Here is a 14,320-nt window from a genome sequence, read left to right on the forward strand (position 1 = left end):
CCATCTCAAAAAAAAAAAAAAAAAAATGGGGACAAGCTGTTTCTCTGTGATGTTCAGTGATATAGATCAAATCCTTAGAGCAAGTTGCTTAACCACTTTATGCTTCAGTTTTCTCATCTGCAAAATGGGGACAAAAATAGTACCGACGTCATAAGGATAAGATTAAACAATTTAATACATATATGAAGTGTTCAGAACAGTCCCTGGACCATATTAAAGAGCTATGTAAATGTTTGTCACTATTAACAGAATTATCCACATCTTCTTCACTCTTACTACCATCATTAGCTCTGGTAGCAAAGCAGCATAGGCCAAGACGTAGAGGTAGAAGCATGTGACATAATGTGATGGGGAACTGGAGGGTAGCACTGATGATACCCATGAGGAGTAGGGACAGGCAGGGACTGTATTACGATCTGAAATCATGTATGTTGGGTTTTTCGACTGTTTATTATCTATTTCTCCCTATTAAAATGCAAACTCCAAGAAGAACTCCATGAGGAACTGGTACAGTAAATCACTCTATGCCAGACATACAGAAGAGTCACTGATAGCATAGTCAGGGCTCAGTAAGTTTCTTTTCTTTTTTTTTGAGATGGAGTCTTGCTCTGTCGTCCAGGCTGGAGTGTAGTCGTGCTATCCTGGCTCACTTCAACCTTCACCTCCCAGGTTCAAGCAATTCTCCTGCCTCAGCCTCCCGAGTAGCTGGGATTACAGGTGCATGACAGCACGCCTGGCTACTTTTTGTATTTTTAGTAGAGACTCAGTCTTGAACTCCTGAACTCAGGAGATCCGCCTGCCTCGGCCTCCCAAACTGCTGGGATTACAGGCGTGAGCCACCACGCTTGTCCAATAAGTATTAATTAAATGAATAATGGGTTAAGGATTTTGAACTTTGTCCTGAAAATGATGGTGAGTCAATGATGCAGGGTGGAATAATGGATGAGAAGCTAGGAAGCAAGTCTTCAGTTTCTTGCTGTAAATGATGACAAGGACTCGACTGGTCATCCCTTTGCAGATGAAAGCAAGAGACTTGGTGTTGGGATGAGGATGAGGGGTGGCCTCCAGGTGGGAGATGGGATATTTGTGGAGATGGGATAAATGGGAGGAGGGGCAGATTTAGGAAAAGATGAGTGTTTCCGTTTGACACATATTTGAGATTTGTAGGTCTAAAGCGCAGCAGAGAGGCTGGGGTTAGAGAGCGAGGCCTGGGAGTCCCTGGTGTGTAAGGGGTGGTAGAGGCCCCAGGTCTGGATGGCAACCCAGCCGGTCGTCAAGTGACCACCCACTGCTTGCTGTTCACAAGTCTCAGGGCTTTGTCTCCCCAGCAAGGCTGGGTATTCTTTGGGGATGGAAATACTTTCCACTGCAGCAGTGAGTACACAGTACACAGCTCAGTGCTAGGAAGATAGTCAAGAACAGAACTTGTAGAGCAGAAAGGAACCTTCAAAACCAAGTTACAGGAGAGAACTGAAGCCCGACATGGTTAAATCACATGCCTGAGGTCACTCAGCTAAGCAGCCACAGAGCTGGCTGTCGGATCGGGTCTCCAGACTGCCAGTCCAGTGCCCTTCTCAGGAGGCTGCACTATCTCAGAGTTGTGAGTTGAGTGAGCTGAGGCAGGTGACAGGGCTCGGGCTTTCGGCTTACTTGGCTTCTGTGAGCCTGAGTTTCATAATCAACAAGATTGTCAGGGGTTAACTGGGATCATGCTGCAGGTAAAGCATTGTGTCTGGCACACAACAGGTGCTCAATATTTTATTATTTACTTTCCATTCCTCTGTTCCAAGAAGGCCAGAATTTGCAATGACAAAGAAAGGATGAAAGAGTGATGGACAGAGTTGGCTGCTGCCACCTGAAAGACTGCAAGACTGAGAGGTGAGTGACAGGACCCGGGGCATCACATTCCTCATCAGCAGACAGAAAGTGGCCATTGCTTTCCTCCAGAAGGTATGCAAGCAGAAGCTTGGCTCCTGGTGCCAGAGTGAGCCTGTGGCTGCTTTCCCTCCACTACCACATTCCTCACTCCTTTCTTGGCTCCGCCCTGCTTGCTCAGTGACGCAGAAGGAGGAAACTGCTCCGGCTGCAAACAGTCTTCCAGGCTTACTGGCTGCCAAAGGAATAACTGAGACGTCTGAGTTGAGTAGGTAAGGCGGGCAGAAGGAGGAAAGCTAGAAAAGCTCGAGAAGTCGATCTTGAAGAATTCTTGGGCTTCGGAGCTGGAGAACTTGGGAAGTGGGAGGGGAGCTCCCAGCCCTCGGCTGCCGGGAGGATCTTCCTCCAGTGCCTTTCCAGGGTTCTGTCACAGTCCACACATCATTTATCCATGTTCTTAGTTTCTCAGGCATCTCTGGTCGCACAGAGAAATGAAACTGAAAGCAGGATTGTCCGCGGGCTGGTCTCTTCTCAACTCTGATGTGCCACTCAGGGCTTCCTGATATTTCCTCTCCTTCTCGGCTCCTTTGTTTACACCAGCCCCCCTCACATCTGATTGTAATGGGGACTGTCTACACAAACACTTTCGTTCAAAGATTTCATTGCCTGGTGATCGTGTTTGTGTTGCACAATTAATTAAACCTCTAAGAGGCTAATCGATTAACCTTTGAGGCTTTGAAACCGTCAGAGTGGTGAGATTGCTGAAAAAGGGTTGCTTCCTGAAATCTATGGCAGATACAGTTATTTAAATATTCAGGCAACAGTTTCGGGCTGATGATTGAACTGGATCTGTAATTCTCAGATCTGATTGACAGTTGGATGAAATTGATAGCTGCCAGTTGCCTATTCATGTAGTAGCTCTATGCACATGTGTAGGGAGAATAGAATTCATTAAGCAACTTTTTTCTTCATAAAGAGATATAATTAGCTCTAACATTCACTGAGAGGCTAATATTTTGTACTTTACACACATGACTGTACTTTACACGCATGACTATTTGTTTTTGTCTCTATTTCAGGAAGCAGAAAATTGAGATTCAACAATCCAAGGTTACAGGAAGTAATAGTAAAAAATTACGCAGCCACAAGCTCAAACGTAGATCTCCCTAAGGTCAGAGTATGAGCTCTTTTCACTACTGCAGATACTCCTTGACTTATGATGGGGTTACATACAGATAAACCCATCCTAAATTGAAAATATTTTAAGTCAAAAGTGCATTTAATACACCTAATCTACTGAACGTCATAGCTTATCCTAGCTTACCTTAAATGTGCTCAGAACACTTACATTAGGCTACAGTTGGGCAAAATCATCTAGCTCAAGGCTTATTTTATAATAAAGTGTTAAATGTCTCATGTATTTATTGAATGCTATGCTGAAAGTAAAAAACAGAACGGTTGTATGTGTACTTGAAGTGCGGTTTCTACTGAATGTTTATGGTTTTTCCACCATTGCAAAGTCAAAAAAATCATAAGTTGAACTATCATAAGTCAGGTATTGTCTGTACTTTAAACAGGGGCACACGGTTGTACAAAGAGGACATGCACAGAGTCAGCAAACACAGTGATCAACCTTCATGGTGACATGAGAAATGCGAAGGGAAAAAAAGCCAAGAAATATATTTTTCCTATTGAATAAGGGTTCTTCTTTTTTTATTGATAAATGATTGATGTGCATATTTTCAGGGTCTTCTTTTTTTTTTTTTTAAGAAGCCACCTATCTCTGGTAAGAATATATTTATATGACATTGAAAGCAATTTGTTAATACAGGTTAAAAATCCTAAATGCAATCATATCTTTTGAACAGTCATTCAATTCTTTGAAGTCTATCATATGAAATATATCATAAGATCTATCATAAGAAAATAAAATAAGCTGAATTTGCTGCAACATCATTTAGAATTTTTAAATTTTAAATTTTAAAAAACCCTTTAAAACTTATTTTTGAAAACCACTCAGTAATCGAGAAATGAAACAACTGTATGATTTCATATTACACAGCCATGAAAAATGTTTTACAAGACTTTGCAGTAACATAGGAAAGGACTTATGGTGTGGCATTAAATGAAACGAAGTAGGATACAAAGTTACTAACAGGGTATAATTGCAAATGTCTTAATAAATATATAGAAATATGCTAAAATATTATCATTGGCTGTTTCTGGGCATTGGGACTAGAGAAATAATTTTCTTATTTTGAATTTACATATATTTATAATATTCTGTAATTTAAAAGTTATAAGAAATAAATATATATATTTAGAAAAATGCTAATATAATTAATTTCTCTAATCCAAGTGTTTTCTCCCTATTGTAAAATTATAAAGCACCTCTTTGTCGCCAGGTGGAATATCAGAAGACTGAGAACATTGTTCCTTCCTCACACTCTGCTGCTCTGTTGCCAGAGAATCCCAATTTATACTCAAAGTTTCTTTGATTAAGTGCAAGGAGGTAAGTTTGCATTTTCTCAAGGAAAAGGCAAAAGTGGTAGCAGGTGGCATTTACCGTCATGGAGACCAGGGATCATAACAACCCCCAGGAGGGACCCACGTCCTCCAGCGGTAGAAGGGCTACAGTGGAAGACAATCACCTGCTGATTAAAGCTGTTCAAACCGAAGGTGTTGACCGGGTCCAGCAATTGCTGGAAGGTGGGGCCAACGTTAATTTTCAGGAAGAGGAAGGAGGTTGGACACCTCTGCATAACGCAGTACAAATGAGCAGGGAGGACATTGTGGAACTTCTGCTTCGTTACGATGCCGACCCTGTTCTGAGGAAGAAGAATGGGGCCACGCCTTTTATCGTCGCAGCGATTGTGGGGAACGTGAAGCTGCTGGAACTTTTCCTTTCTAAAGGAGCAGATGTCAATGAGTGTGATTTTTATGGCTTCACAGCCTTCATGGAAGCCGCTGTGTATGGTAATGTCAAAGCCCTAAAATTCCTTTATGAGAGAGGAGCAAATGTGAATTTGAGGCGAAAGACAAAGGAAGATCAAGAGCGGCTGAGGAAAGGAGGAGCCACAGCTCTCATGGATGCTGCCAAAGAAGGACACGTAGAGGTCTTGAAGATTCTCCTTGATGAGATGGGGGCAGATGTCAACGCCTATGACAATATGGGCAGAAATGCCTTGATCCATGCTCTCCTGAGCTCTCATAATAGGGATGTGGAGGCTATTACGCATCTGCTGCTGGACCATGGGGCTGATGTCAATGTGAGGGGAGAAAGAGGGAAGACGCCCTTGATCCTGGCAGTGGAGAAGAAGCACCTGGGTTTGGTGCAGAGGCTTCTGGAGCAAGAGCACATAGAGGTTAATGACACAGACAGTGACGGCAAAACAGCACTGCTGCTTGCTGTTGAACTCAAACTAAAGAAAATTGCCCAGTTGCTGTGCGACCGTGGAGCCAGTACAGATTGTGGGGATCTTGTTATGATAGCCAGGCGGAATTATGACAGTTCCCTTGTGAAATTACTTCTCTCTCATGGAGCCAAAGAACATTTTCACCCTCCTGCCGAAGACTGGAAGCCTCAGAGCTCACAATGGGGGGCAGCCCTGAAGGATCTCCACAGAATATACCGCCCTATGATTGGCAAACTCAAGTTCTTTATTGATGAAAAATACAAAATTGCTGATACTTCAGAAGGAGGCATCTACCTGGGGTTCTATGAGAAGCAAGAAGTAGCCGTGAAGACGTTCTGTGAGGGCAGCCCACGTGCACGGCAGGAAGTCTCTTGTCTGCAAAGCAGCCGAGAGAACAGTCACTTGGTGACATTCTATGGGAGTGAGAGCCACAGGGGCCATTTGTTTGTGTGTGTCACTCTCTGTGAGCAGACTCTGGAAGCGTGTTTGGAGGTGCACAGAGGGGAAGATGTGGAAAATGAGGAAGATGAGTTTGCCCGAAATGTCCTGTCATCTGTATTTAAGGCTGTTCAAGAATTACACTTGTCCTGTGCATACACCCACCAGGATCTGCAACCACAAAACATCTTAATAGGTGAGTCTGCAATTCCAATTCTCTCTTAGAAATTGTGGGATCTTTGTTTACGAAAGGAAAAGTTTTTCATTGCAGGGAGGAGAGGCCTAGAGTAAATGTGGATGATTCAATTTGAGGATCATTACAACAAATTCATAATTACAGTGCAGTGTCTCCTGCTACCAGTTATAACTGGGTTCTGTTAGTCTACATGGAGGTTGGTTGATGCCAACAGAATACCAGGCTAGCCTTATATTGCCATTGGCAAAATAAACAGATGATGGCCTGTCATGGATCAAAGTAGCTCTAGAAATTTGAGAATCCTAGAGGTGAGTTCCTTCAGACAAGGTGGCAGTAACCATGAAATTTACTGGCAAAATTGAGGTCAAAGTTGAGGATGTCGGGACAACATGTGATGTAGTGAAGACACAGACTCCAAGGCAGAACAAGTCAGAATCCACTGGTCCAAGCCAAACAAAGGAAAGAAAAATAGCATTTTCTTTTAAATGTTAAAAGAAAAGCAGAGCTGACCGGAAAGTCCCAGGAAGCAATATGGTACAGGGTAGCAAGCCAGGGCTTCAGCAATGATTAGGGTGACTTGAAGCCTAGTTTGTAGCTTTATAACCTCAGACAAGTCACTTGATATTGTGAGCCTCAGTTTCTTCACTTGAGACTGATAATGCCTCCTTCATCAGTTTGTTATGAGGTCTAAGTGCGATGATGAAGTGGTAAGGCATCTGATACATCATAGGTGCTCAGGAAAGGCTGTTCTTGCCTAAAGGTCTAAGCAGAGTACATACCTGATCCATAGACATGCACTGAGATTTAAGCTCAGTGTAAGGGAACAGCTCCTTTACAAATCTGTGCTTTTGGCCCCTGGAACTGCATGAACAAGGAGCTGGTTAAATTTATCCTCATCCCATTCATGTCCTTTGCAGGGACGTGGATGCAGCTGGAAACCATCATTCTCAGCAAACTATCACAAGAACAGAAAACCAAATACTGCATGTTCTCATTCATAGGTGGGAACTGAACAATGAGAACACTTGGACACAGGAAGGGGAATATCACACACTGGGGCCTCTTGTGGGGTGGGGGAGGGGGGAGGGACAGCATTAGGAGATACACCTAATGTGAATGACGAGTTAATGGGTGCAGCACACCAACATGGCACATGTATACATATGTAACAAACCTGCATGTTGTGCACCTGTACCCTAGAATATAAAGTATAATAATAAAAAAATTTGTCCTCATCCCTTCCTACCCCCTGACCTGGAAAAAATAAAATGTAAGTGCTGCTCTTGGCAGGTACCTAATAGATCAAATGAAACAGTGCACATGGCGGTGTTTTGAGGGGTGAATGGCAGTACAGATATAAGGTTTATTATTGCCTTCCACGGAGATGATGATTTTTACAGCATGTTACATGTTTATGTAAATCAATTGACTCTCACTTTATGGAGAATGAGTATTTTCAATGTGCCTCTGCACACTTTTCCTTAGATTCTAAGAATGCTGTTCACCTGGCAGATTTTGATAAGAGCATCAAGTGGACTGGAGATCCACAGGAAGTCAAGAGAGATCTAGAGGTAAATTCTACAATCCAGTTTACCTTTCTTCTTACTGCCTCCTTATTCTTTTTTTTTTTTTTTTTTTTTGAGGCGGAGTCTCGCTCTGTCACCCGGGCTGGAGTGCAGTGGCCCGATCTCAGCTCACTGCAAGCTCCGCCTTCCGGGCTCACGCCATTCTCCTGCCTCAGCCTCCCAAGGAGCTGGGACCACAGGCGCCCACCACCTCGCCCGGCTAGTTTTTGTATTTTTAGTAGAGATGGGGTTTCACCATATTAGCCAGGATGGTCTCGATCTCCTGACCTCGTGATCCGCCCGTCTCGGCCTCCCAAAGTGCTGGGATTACAGGCTTGAGCCACCGCGCCCGGCCTGCCTCCTTATTCTTTCATGTAGTAGTCAGGGTTCTCTAGAGGGACAGAACTAGTAGGGCATATGTATATATGAAAGGGAGTTTGTTAGAGTTTATTAAGGAGAATTGACTCACACGGTCACAACATAAAGTCCCACAATAGGCCATCTGCAAGCTGAGGAACAAGGAAGCCAGTGGTGGATCAGTCTGAGTACCAAAACCTCAAAAGTAGGGAAGCTGACAGTGCAGCCTTCACTCTGTGGCCAAAGGCCTGAGAGCCCCTGGCAAACCACTGGTGTAAGTGCAAAAGTCCATAAGCTGAAGAACTTGGATACTGATGTTTGAGGGCAGGAAGCATCCAGCACAGGAGAAAGAGGAAAGCCAGAAGTCTTAGCAAGTCATCTGCTCTTTCATTTTCTGCCTGCTTTATTTTAGCCATTCTGGCAGCTGATTAGATGGTGCCCACCCAGACTGAAGGTGGGTCTGCCTCTCCCAGTCCACTGACTCAAATGTTACTCTCCTTTGGCAACACCCTCACAGACACACCCAGGGATAATACTTTGCATCCTTCAACTCAATCAAGTTGACACTCAATATTAACCATCACAGTTCACTACCTTATTTCCTATGGGCAGTTGGAGGGCTTTCTATTTTAATCAGGAATAAAAGAACGTTCAAGGCTTTCCCCGTCTTGCTCACTGTCCTGACTCCCCTGCAGGCCACGGCATTTCCTTGGGCTTCTCCTTCAGCAGAGCTTTCAAGATGACAAGGGGAACGTGCAACAGCTTGGGTCGGTGCGGAGTTGGCTGTCGCTGTGTCCCCTTGCTGTATCTCTTTGAATCTCTCTTCCTCCATTAGCTTAATAAGTAAATAAACTGAGCATGCCACGCCTTCTGTCCAGGAGAGAATTTCAAATATCTCCAATATTCATTGAGGAGTTACTTTTCTACCTAAGAACAAAGTAAGTGAGGTTTCTTTCACCACAAATTCAAACTCGTGGGCTACGCTCTGAGGAAGGCCGGATCCTAAGGTTCTCTGAAAACTCCTGGGAGGAGTGAGGTCAGTTCCCAGCTTGAAAGAACCTAAGCTTGGCCAAAAAGATGACGACTCTGAAATAGCTGTTGCTCCTGAGAGGGCATGGAGATTGGCCGCTTATAGACCAAAGCCCCCAGGCTGATTCTGACCCTGTCAGGGTAGGTGTTTCCTGGAGAGTTTTGCAGGGTGCTGCACTTTCCACCCAATGGACAAGACTCTCCATCCATATGTCTGGCCTCCTGGTTTGGTGGCATCAGATTTCAGCTCCTTCCTTGACTGGTGGCTAGTGCAAAGAGTTCCTTAGGTGACCTTCTTCTTGGCCTTTCCTCCTGGCCATGGCCTAATCCCTGGGGTCATCACTGTACCTCTCCTGGCCTGGACTGACTTTTTTATTTGCTGCGTGATATAGCCTCAGACCCAAAGTCCCAGTTCCCAGCCAGGCTCCCAGTTCTCCCTTTGTTTAAAGCATTCTCCCTTTCCTCAATTTATCTATATTCTATCCATACATTTGAGGCCCAGCTCAAATCTCTCTTCCTCCGAGCAGTCTGCCCTAACAACTGTGACTCATATGTATCTTTTGCTCTTCATAAAACTAAGTGGTGTGGGCTACATACTGCCTTGAAGAGGTCTCTATGCACAAATCTATGTCTTCCCTCCCTAACAAGCCTACAAACTACTTCAGATTCCTCCTATCATCTTGTTTGCTAATAGCCTGCACCACTCCTTCCAGGGTAACCCTAATAATTAGTAAGCACCTTTGGCTTGATTTTTGGCTTTTGTGCAGGACCTTGGACGGCTGGTCCTCTATGTGGTAAAGAAGGGAAGCATCTCATTTGAGGAACTGAAGGCTCAAAGTAATGAAGAGGTAGTTCAACTTTCTCCAGATGAGGAAACTAAGGACCTCATTCATCATCTCTTCCACCCTGGGGAACATGTGAGGGACTGTCTGAGTGACTTGTTAGGTCATCCCTTCTTTTGGACTTGGGAGAGGTAAGTAAAACTTTGAGCAGATGCCACAGGCCTCCAGGATGGAGAGGGTGAGGTGGTGCAGACAGAAGTCTGGGCGGCACATCAGGAGACCCAGGCTTTTTTCTCAGCTTGGGATTTACTGGCTGTGTGTCCTTGGAGAGATGACTTAACCTCTCTGGAGTCTGCTTTTCATTTGTGAAGAATAAGGGGGGAAAAAAGAGATGCTTGCCTCTCCCATCATGCAGAATTTTTGAAGACATGGTTGTATTACTTTTATTAAAAATCAAAATCTGGCCAGGCGCGGTGGCTCACGCCTGTAATCCCAGCACTTTGGGAGGCCGAGGCGGGCAGATCACAAGGTCAGGAGTTCCAGATCAGCCTGGTCAGCATGGTGAAACCCTGTCTCTACAAAAAATACAAAAATTAGCCAAGTGTGGTGGCAGGTGCCTGTAATGTCACCTACTTGGGAGGCTGAGGCAGGAGAATCGCTTGAATCCGGGAGGTGGAGGTTGCCGTGAGCCAAGATTGTGCCACTACATTCTAGCCTGGGGGACAGAGCAAGACTCCATCTCAAAAAAAAAAAAAAAAAAAGAAAAGAAAAAGAAAACACAAAAATGCCAAAATCTAACAGTTTCCTTTTTCTAGAAAAGGAAAGGGAGGGATGGGGTGATCATGATCATTTAGATCATTTAGTCATCTTCAGCCGCTATAGGACGCTTCGGAATGTGGGAAATGAATCCGACATCAAAACACGAAAACATAAAAGTGAGATCCTCAGACTACTGCAACCTGGGCCTTCTGAACATTCCGTAAGTTTTGACAAGTGGACAACTAAGGTATGAATAATTCCTACAGCGCAGGGGTTATTCCAGGAATAAGAATTTGTGTAATGTTTTATGTTAGTTTTTCTACCTTATTTTATACCAGTGGCCAACCAGAGCCTGAAAGAGGTGATTTCCTCTCCTGTCCTCCCCATCCCTGTTCCCTTAGGCTCCCCACTGGGGTGTCTACTTCCACTTTCAGAAGCTGGCCCTCTCTCTCTCCCATTCAGACTCATGCCTCTCTGATAGACTTTTATTCAGGACCCCCCTGGATGGCCCTATTTCAGCCGACGAGCCTTTCCCTCACACTTGGCTGATAATCCTATTACCATTATGGCAAGAGCAGCTGACTAAATAGAACTTAATCTAAGGGAAGTGCTTCACCATGAGGCGTTTCAGTCCGGGTACGGCCTGGCTGCCTCCACTGCCTGTGAACAGCCCAGCTCTCAGGATCCACACACAGACCTACATTGTGCCTGAGGAAATAGACTATGAAGAAAAGATGATCTTTCAAATTGCTCTCTTTAAGAAAAGTTCCATGTAACTTGCATTAAGTATAGTGGAACTCTACAAAAATTATTCACCATCTCAATCTAGTCAGTACTGTCAGAACTTTCATTATTAATTAACAAACATCTATACAATACCAATTATGTGCTAGACCCATGCAAGGCCCTGAGCATACAAAGCAGAATACAGTGTGTCCCTGTGGGGCTGAGAAGCCCATGGAAATGATGCTGTGGGATGTGTGCTGGGCATCCTAGGGACATGTGCAAAGCACTATGGGAGAACCCACAATCTTCAGGTCTTGGAAACCAACAGCTTCCTATCCTAGGCCTGACCTGGGATACTGCTTCTCCTGATTCTTGTTTTGCTTTCCTTCCCTCACTGGTCTCTAGACTGCACATCACACTCATAATTACTGGCTTATGGTCCATTTTCCTTGCTAGCCTGTAAGTTCCATGAAGGCAGAGACTACCCATTGTCTTGTGAGTTACTGTATCCCTGGCGTGGAGTAGATGTGCCATAACTCTACTAAACGAATGTCTATCAAACTTTGGCTAAAACTTTAACTTGTAGAAACAAAGGAATTTGAAAGCAGCTGTGATGGTGATAGCTAATGATTACATAGTGCTTGATTATGTAGCAGCCATAGTTCTTGGGACTTTACATGAGTTACTACATTTAATCCTTATCACAACTGCTGAGACAATCATCTATATTTTGCAGATGAGCAAGCTGAGGCACAGACAAATAATTTTTCCAACTACACAGAACCAGTAAGGGGTGCACCAGGATTTGAAGCTAGGAAGGATGGCTGCAGAGGCCACGTGCTTAAGCCACACCACTACACAAAGCTATGATGGCATCAAGTCTACCAACTCGTTTATTCACTGAGGAAACTGAGGCTCAGAGACCACACTCAAATTACTCATGCCCAGACAGTCAGAGACTGGCAGAGCTGGAAAGAGGAACTTGTTCTTTGATTCCCAATGTATTGGTTCTTTTCCTGAAATTCCATGAGCTTATATTGAATTTTGATAGACTTCAAGTTTTAACTTCAAGTTTTACCTTTTAATTCCCATTTTACACTTTGTTTGCCTGCTGACTTGCCCCTTTTCATGGTCACACAATTAATTTTGTTAGCATAGGTCTGGAGCCCAAGTTTTCCAGCTTGCATGACTGTATTGGTTCTTGACTTGCCCCATCCTGCCACACATACGTGCCTGACATTTCTCATGAGTGTTCTGCACAGAGTGCACCTGGCAGTCTCAGCAGCATCCTCACTAGCATTGCTCTTTCATCAGTCCTAAGTGACCCACTGGATTCTTGACTGTTGCATTTTGATCTTGTAGCCCAAACTCTTTCTAAATATGAGAGCCATCTATGGCTCTGTATCTATGAGGGTGACAAGCACAGAGAAAGAGGATGACATTACTATGATATGAAAGGAGTTGCCCTGGGATACCTGCAGGCAAGGAGAAACAAGTAACCTTGTTTAAAATATAAACTTTAGAGGGTACTAGTACAGTTTTGTTACATGGATATATTGTGTAGTGGTAAAGTTGGGCTTTTAGTTTAACCATTACCTGAATAACGTACATTGTACCCATTAAGTAATTTCTCATCCCTCTCCCTCCTCCAACCCTCCCACCTTTCCAAGTCTCCAATTCTATTATTCCACTCCATACATCCATGTGTACACATTATTGAGCTGCCACTTATAAGTGAGAACATGTGATACTTGACTTTCTGTTTGTGAGTCATTTCACTTAAGATAATGGCCTCTAGTTCCATCCATGTGGCTACAAAAGACATGATTTCATTCTTCTTTTTTATGACTGAAATATATATATATAAACATTTTCTTTATCCAATCATCTGTTGATGGACACTGAGGTGGATTCCATATCTTTGCTATTATGAATAGTGCTGTAATAAACATATGAGTGCAGGTATCTTTTTGATATAAGGTTTCTTGGGCTGAGTGCAATGGCTCACACCTGTAATCCCAGCACTTTGGGAGGCCGAGGTGGGTGGATCACTTGAGGTCAGGAGTTTGAGACCAGCCTGGCCAAAATGGTGAAATCCTATCTCTACTAAAAATACAAAACTTAGCCAAGCATTGTGGCACACGTCTATAATCCCAGCTACTTGGGAGGCTGAGGCATGAGAATTGCTTCAGCCTGTGAAGCAGAGGTTGCGGTGAGCTAAGATGGTGCCACTGCACCCCAGAGCATTTTTTCATATGCTTTTTGGCCGTTTGTATATCTTCTTTTGAGAAATGTCTATTCATGTCATTTGCCCACCTTTTAATGAGGTTATTATTTTTTATTGTTAAGTTGTTTGAGTTCCTTGTAAATTCTGGATATCAGTCCTCTGTTGGATGCATAGTTTGCAAATATTTTTTTCCCATGCTGCAGGTTGTTTGTTCGCTCTGTTTATTTCTTTTGCTGTGCAGAAGTTTTTAGTTTAATTAAACCCCATCTCTCTCTTTATTTTCGTTGTTTGTGCTTTTGAGGTCTTAGTCATGAATTCTTTGCTTAGACCAATGTCCAGAAGAGTTTTTCTTAGATTTTCTTTTACTATTTTTATAGTTTCAGGTCTTACATTTAAGTCTTTAATCCATCTTGAGTTGATTTTTGTATACAGTGTGAGAGAGAGGTCTAGTTTTAATCTTCTACATATGGCAATCTAATTGTCCCAGCACCACTTACTGAATAGGGTATCCTTTTCCCAGTGTGTGTTTTTGCTGACTTCATAAAAGATCAGTTTTGTGTAGGTTTGTGGCTTTATTTCTAGGTTCTCTATTCTGTTCCATTGATCTATGTGTCTATTTTTATACCAGTACTGTGCTGTTTTGGTTATCTTAGCCTTGCAGAATAATCGGAGGTATATCATAATGTGATGCCTCCAACTTTGTTCTTTTTCCTTAAGATGCCTGTGGCTATTGGGGCTCTTTTTTGGTTTCATGTGAATTTTAGGATTGTTTTTTCTAATGCTGTGAAAAATGATGTTGGTATTTTGACAGCGATTGTGTTGAATGTGTAGATAGCTTAGGGCAGGGTGATCACTTTAACAATATTAATTATTCCTTTTGGAAATATACCTAAAAAAACAAAAACAAACAAACAAAATAACCGTTCACTTTGGCCATGGTTGCCAGGCCT

General features: G+C 43.3%; 1 protein-coding gene across 1 annotated transcript in view; it reads left to right on the forward strand.

Moving 5' to 3' along the window:
* The first annotated feature begins 2,028 nt into the window (after nucleotides 1-2,028).
* The window catches only part of RNASEL (ribonuclease L (2',5'-oligoisoadenylate synthetase-dependent)), a 16,117-nt gene continuing 3,825 nt past the window's right edge, over nucleotides 2,029-14,320 (forward strand). Inside the window, exons 1-5 of the mRNA XM_011942117.1 lie at nucleotides 2,029-2,147; nucleotides 4,281-5,925; nucleotides 7,411-7,496; nucleotides 9,644-9,849; nucleotides 10,532-10,664. Of these exons, the coding sequence (XP_011797507.1) occupies nucleotides 4,446-5,925; nucleotides 7,411-7,496; nucleotides 9,644-9,849; nucleotides 10,532-10,664 (1,905 nt within the window). The 5' untranslated portion in view covers nucleotides 2,029-2,147; nucleotides 4,281-4,445. The remainder of the gene's footprint in view (nucleotides 2,148-4,280; nucleotides 5,926-7,410; nucleotides 7,497-9,643; nucleotides 9,850-10,531; nucleotides 10,665-14,320) is intronic.

Source organism: Colobus angolensis, unplaced genomic scaffold (genome assembly GCF_000951035.1).
Source record: "Colobus angolensis palliatus isolate OR3802 unplaced genomic scaffold, Cang.pa_1.0 Scaffold206, whole genome shotgun sequence".
Classification (NCBI taxonomy): Eukaryota; Metazoa; Chordata; class Mammalia; order Primates; family Cercopithecidae; genus Colobus; species Colobus angolensis.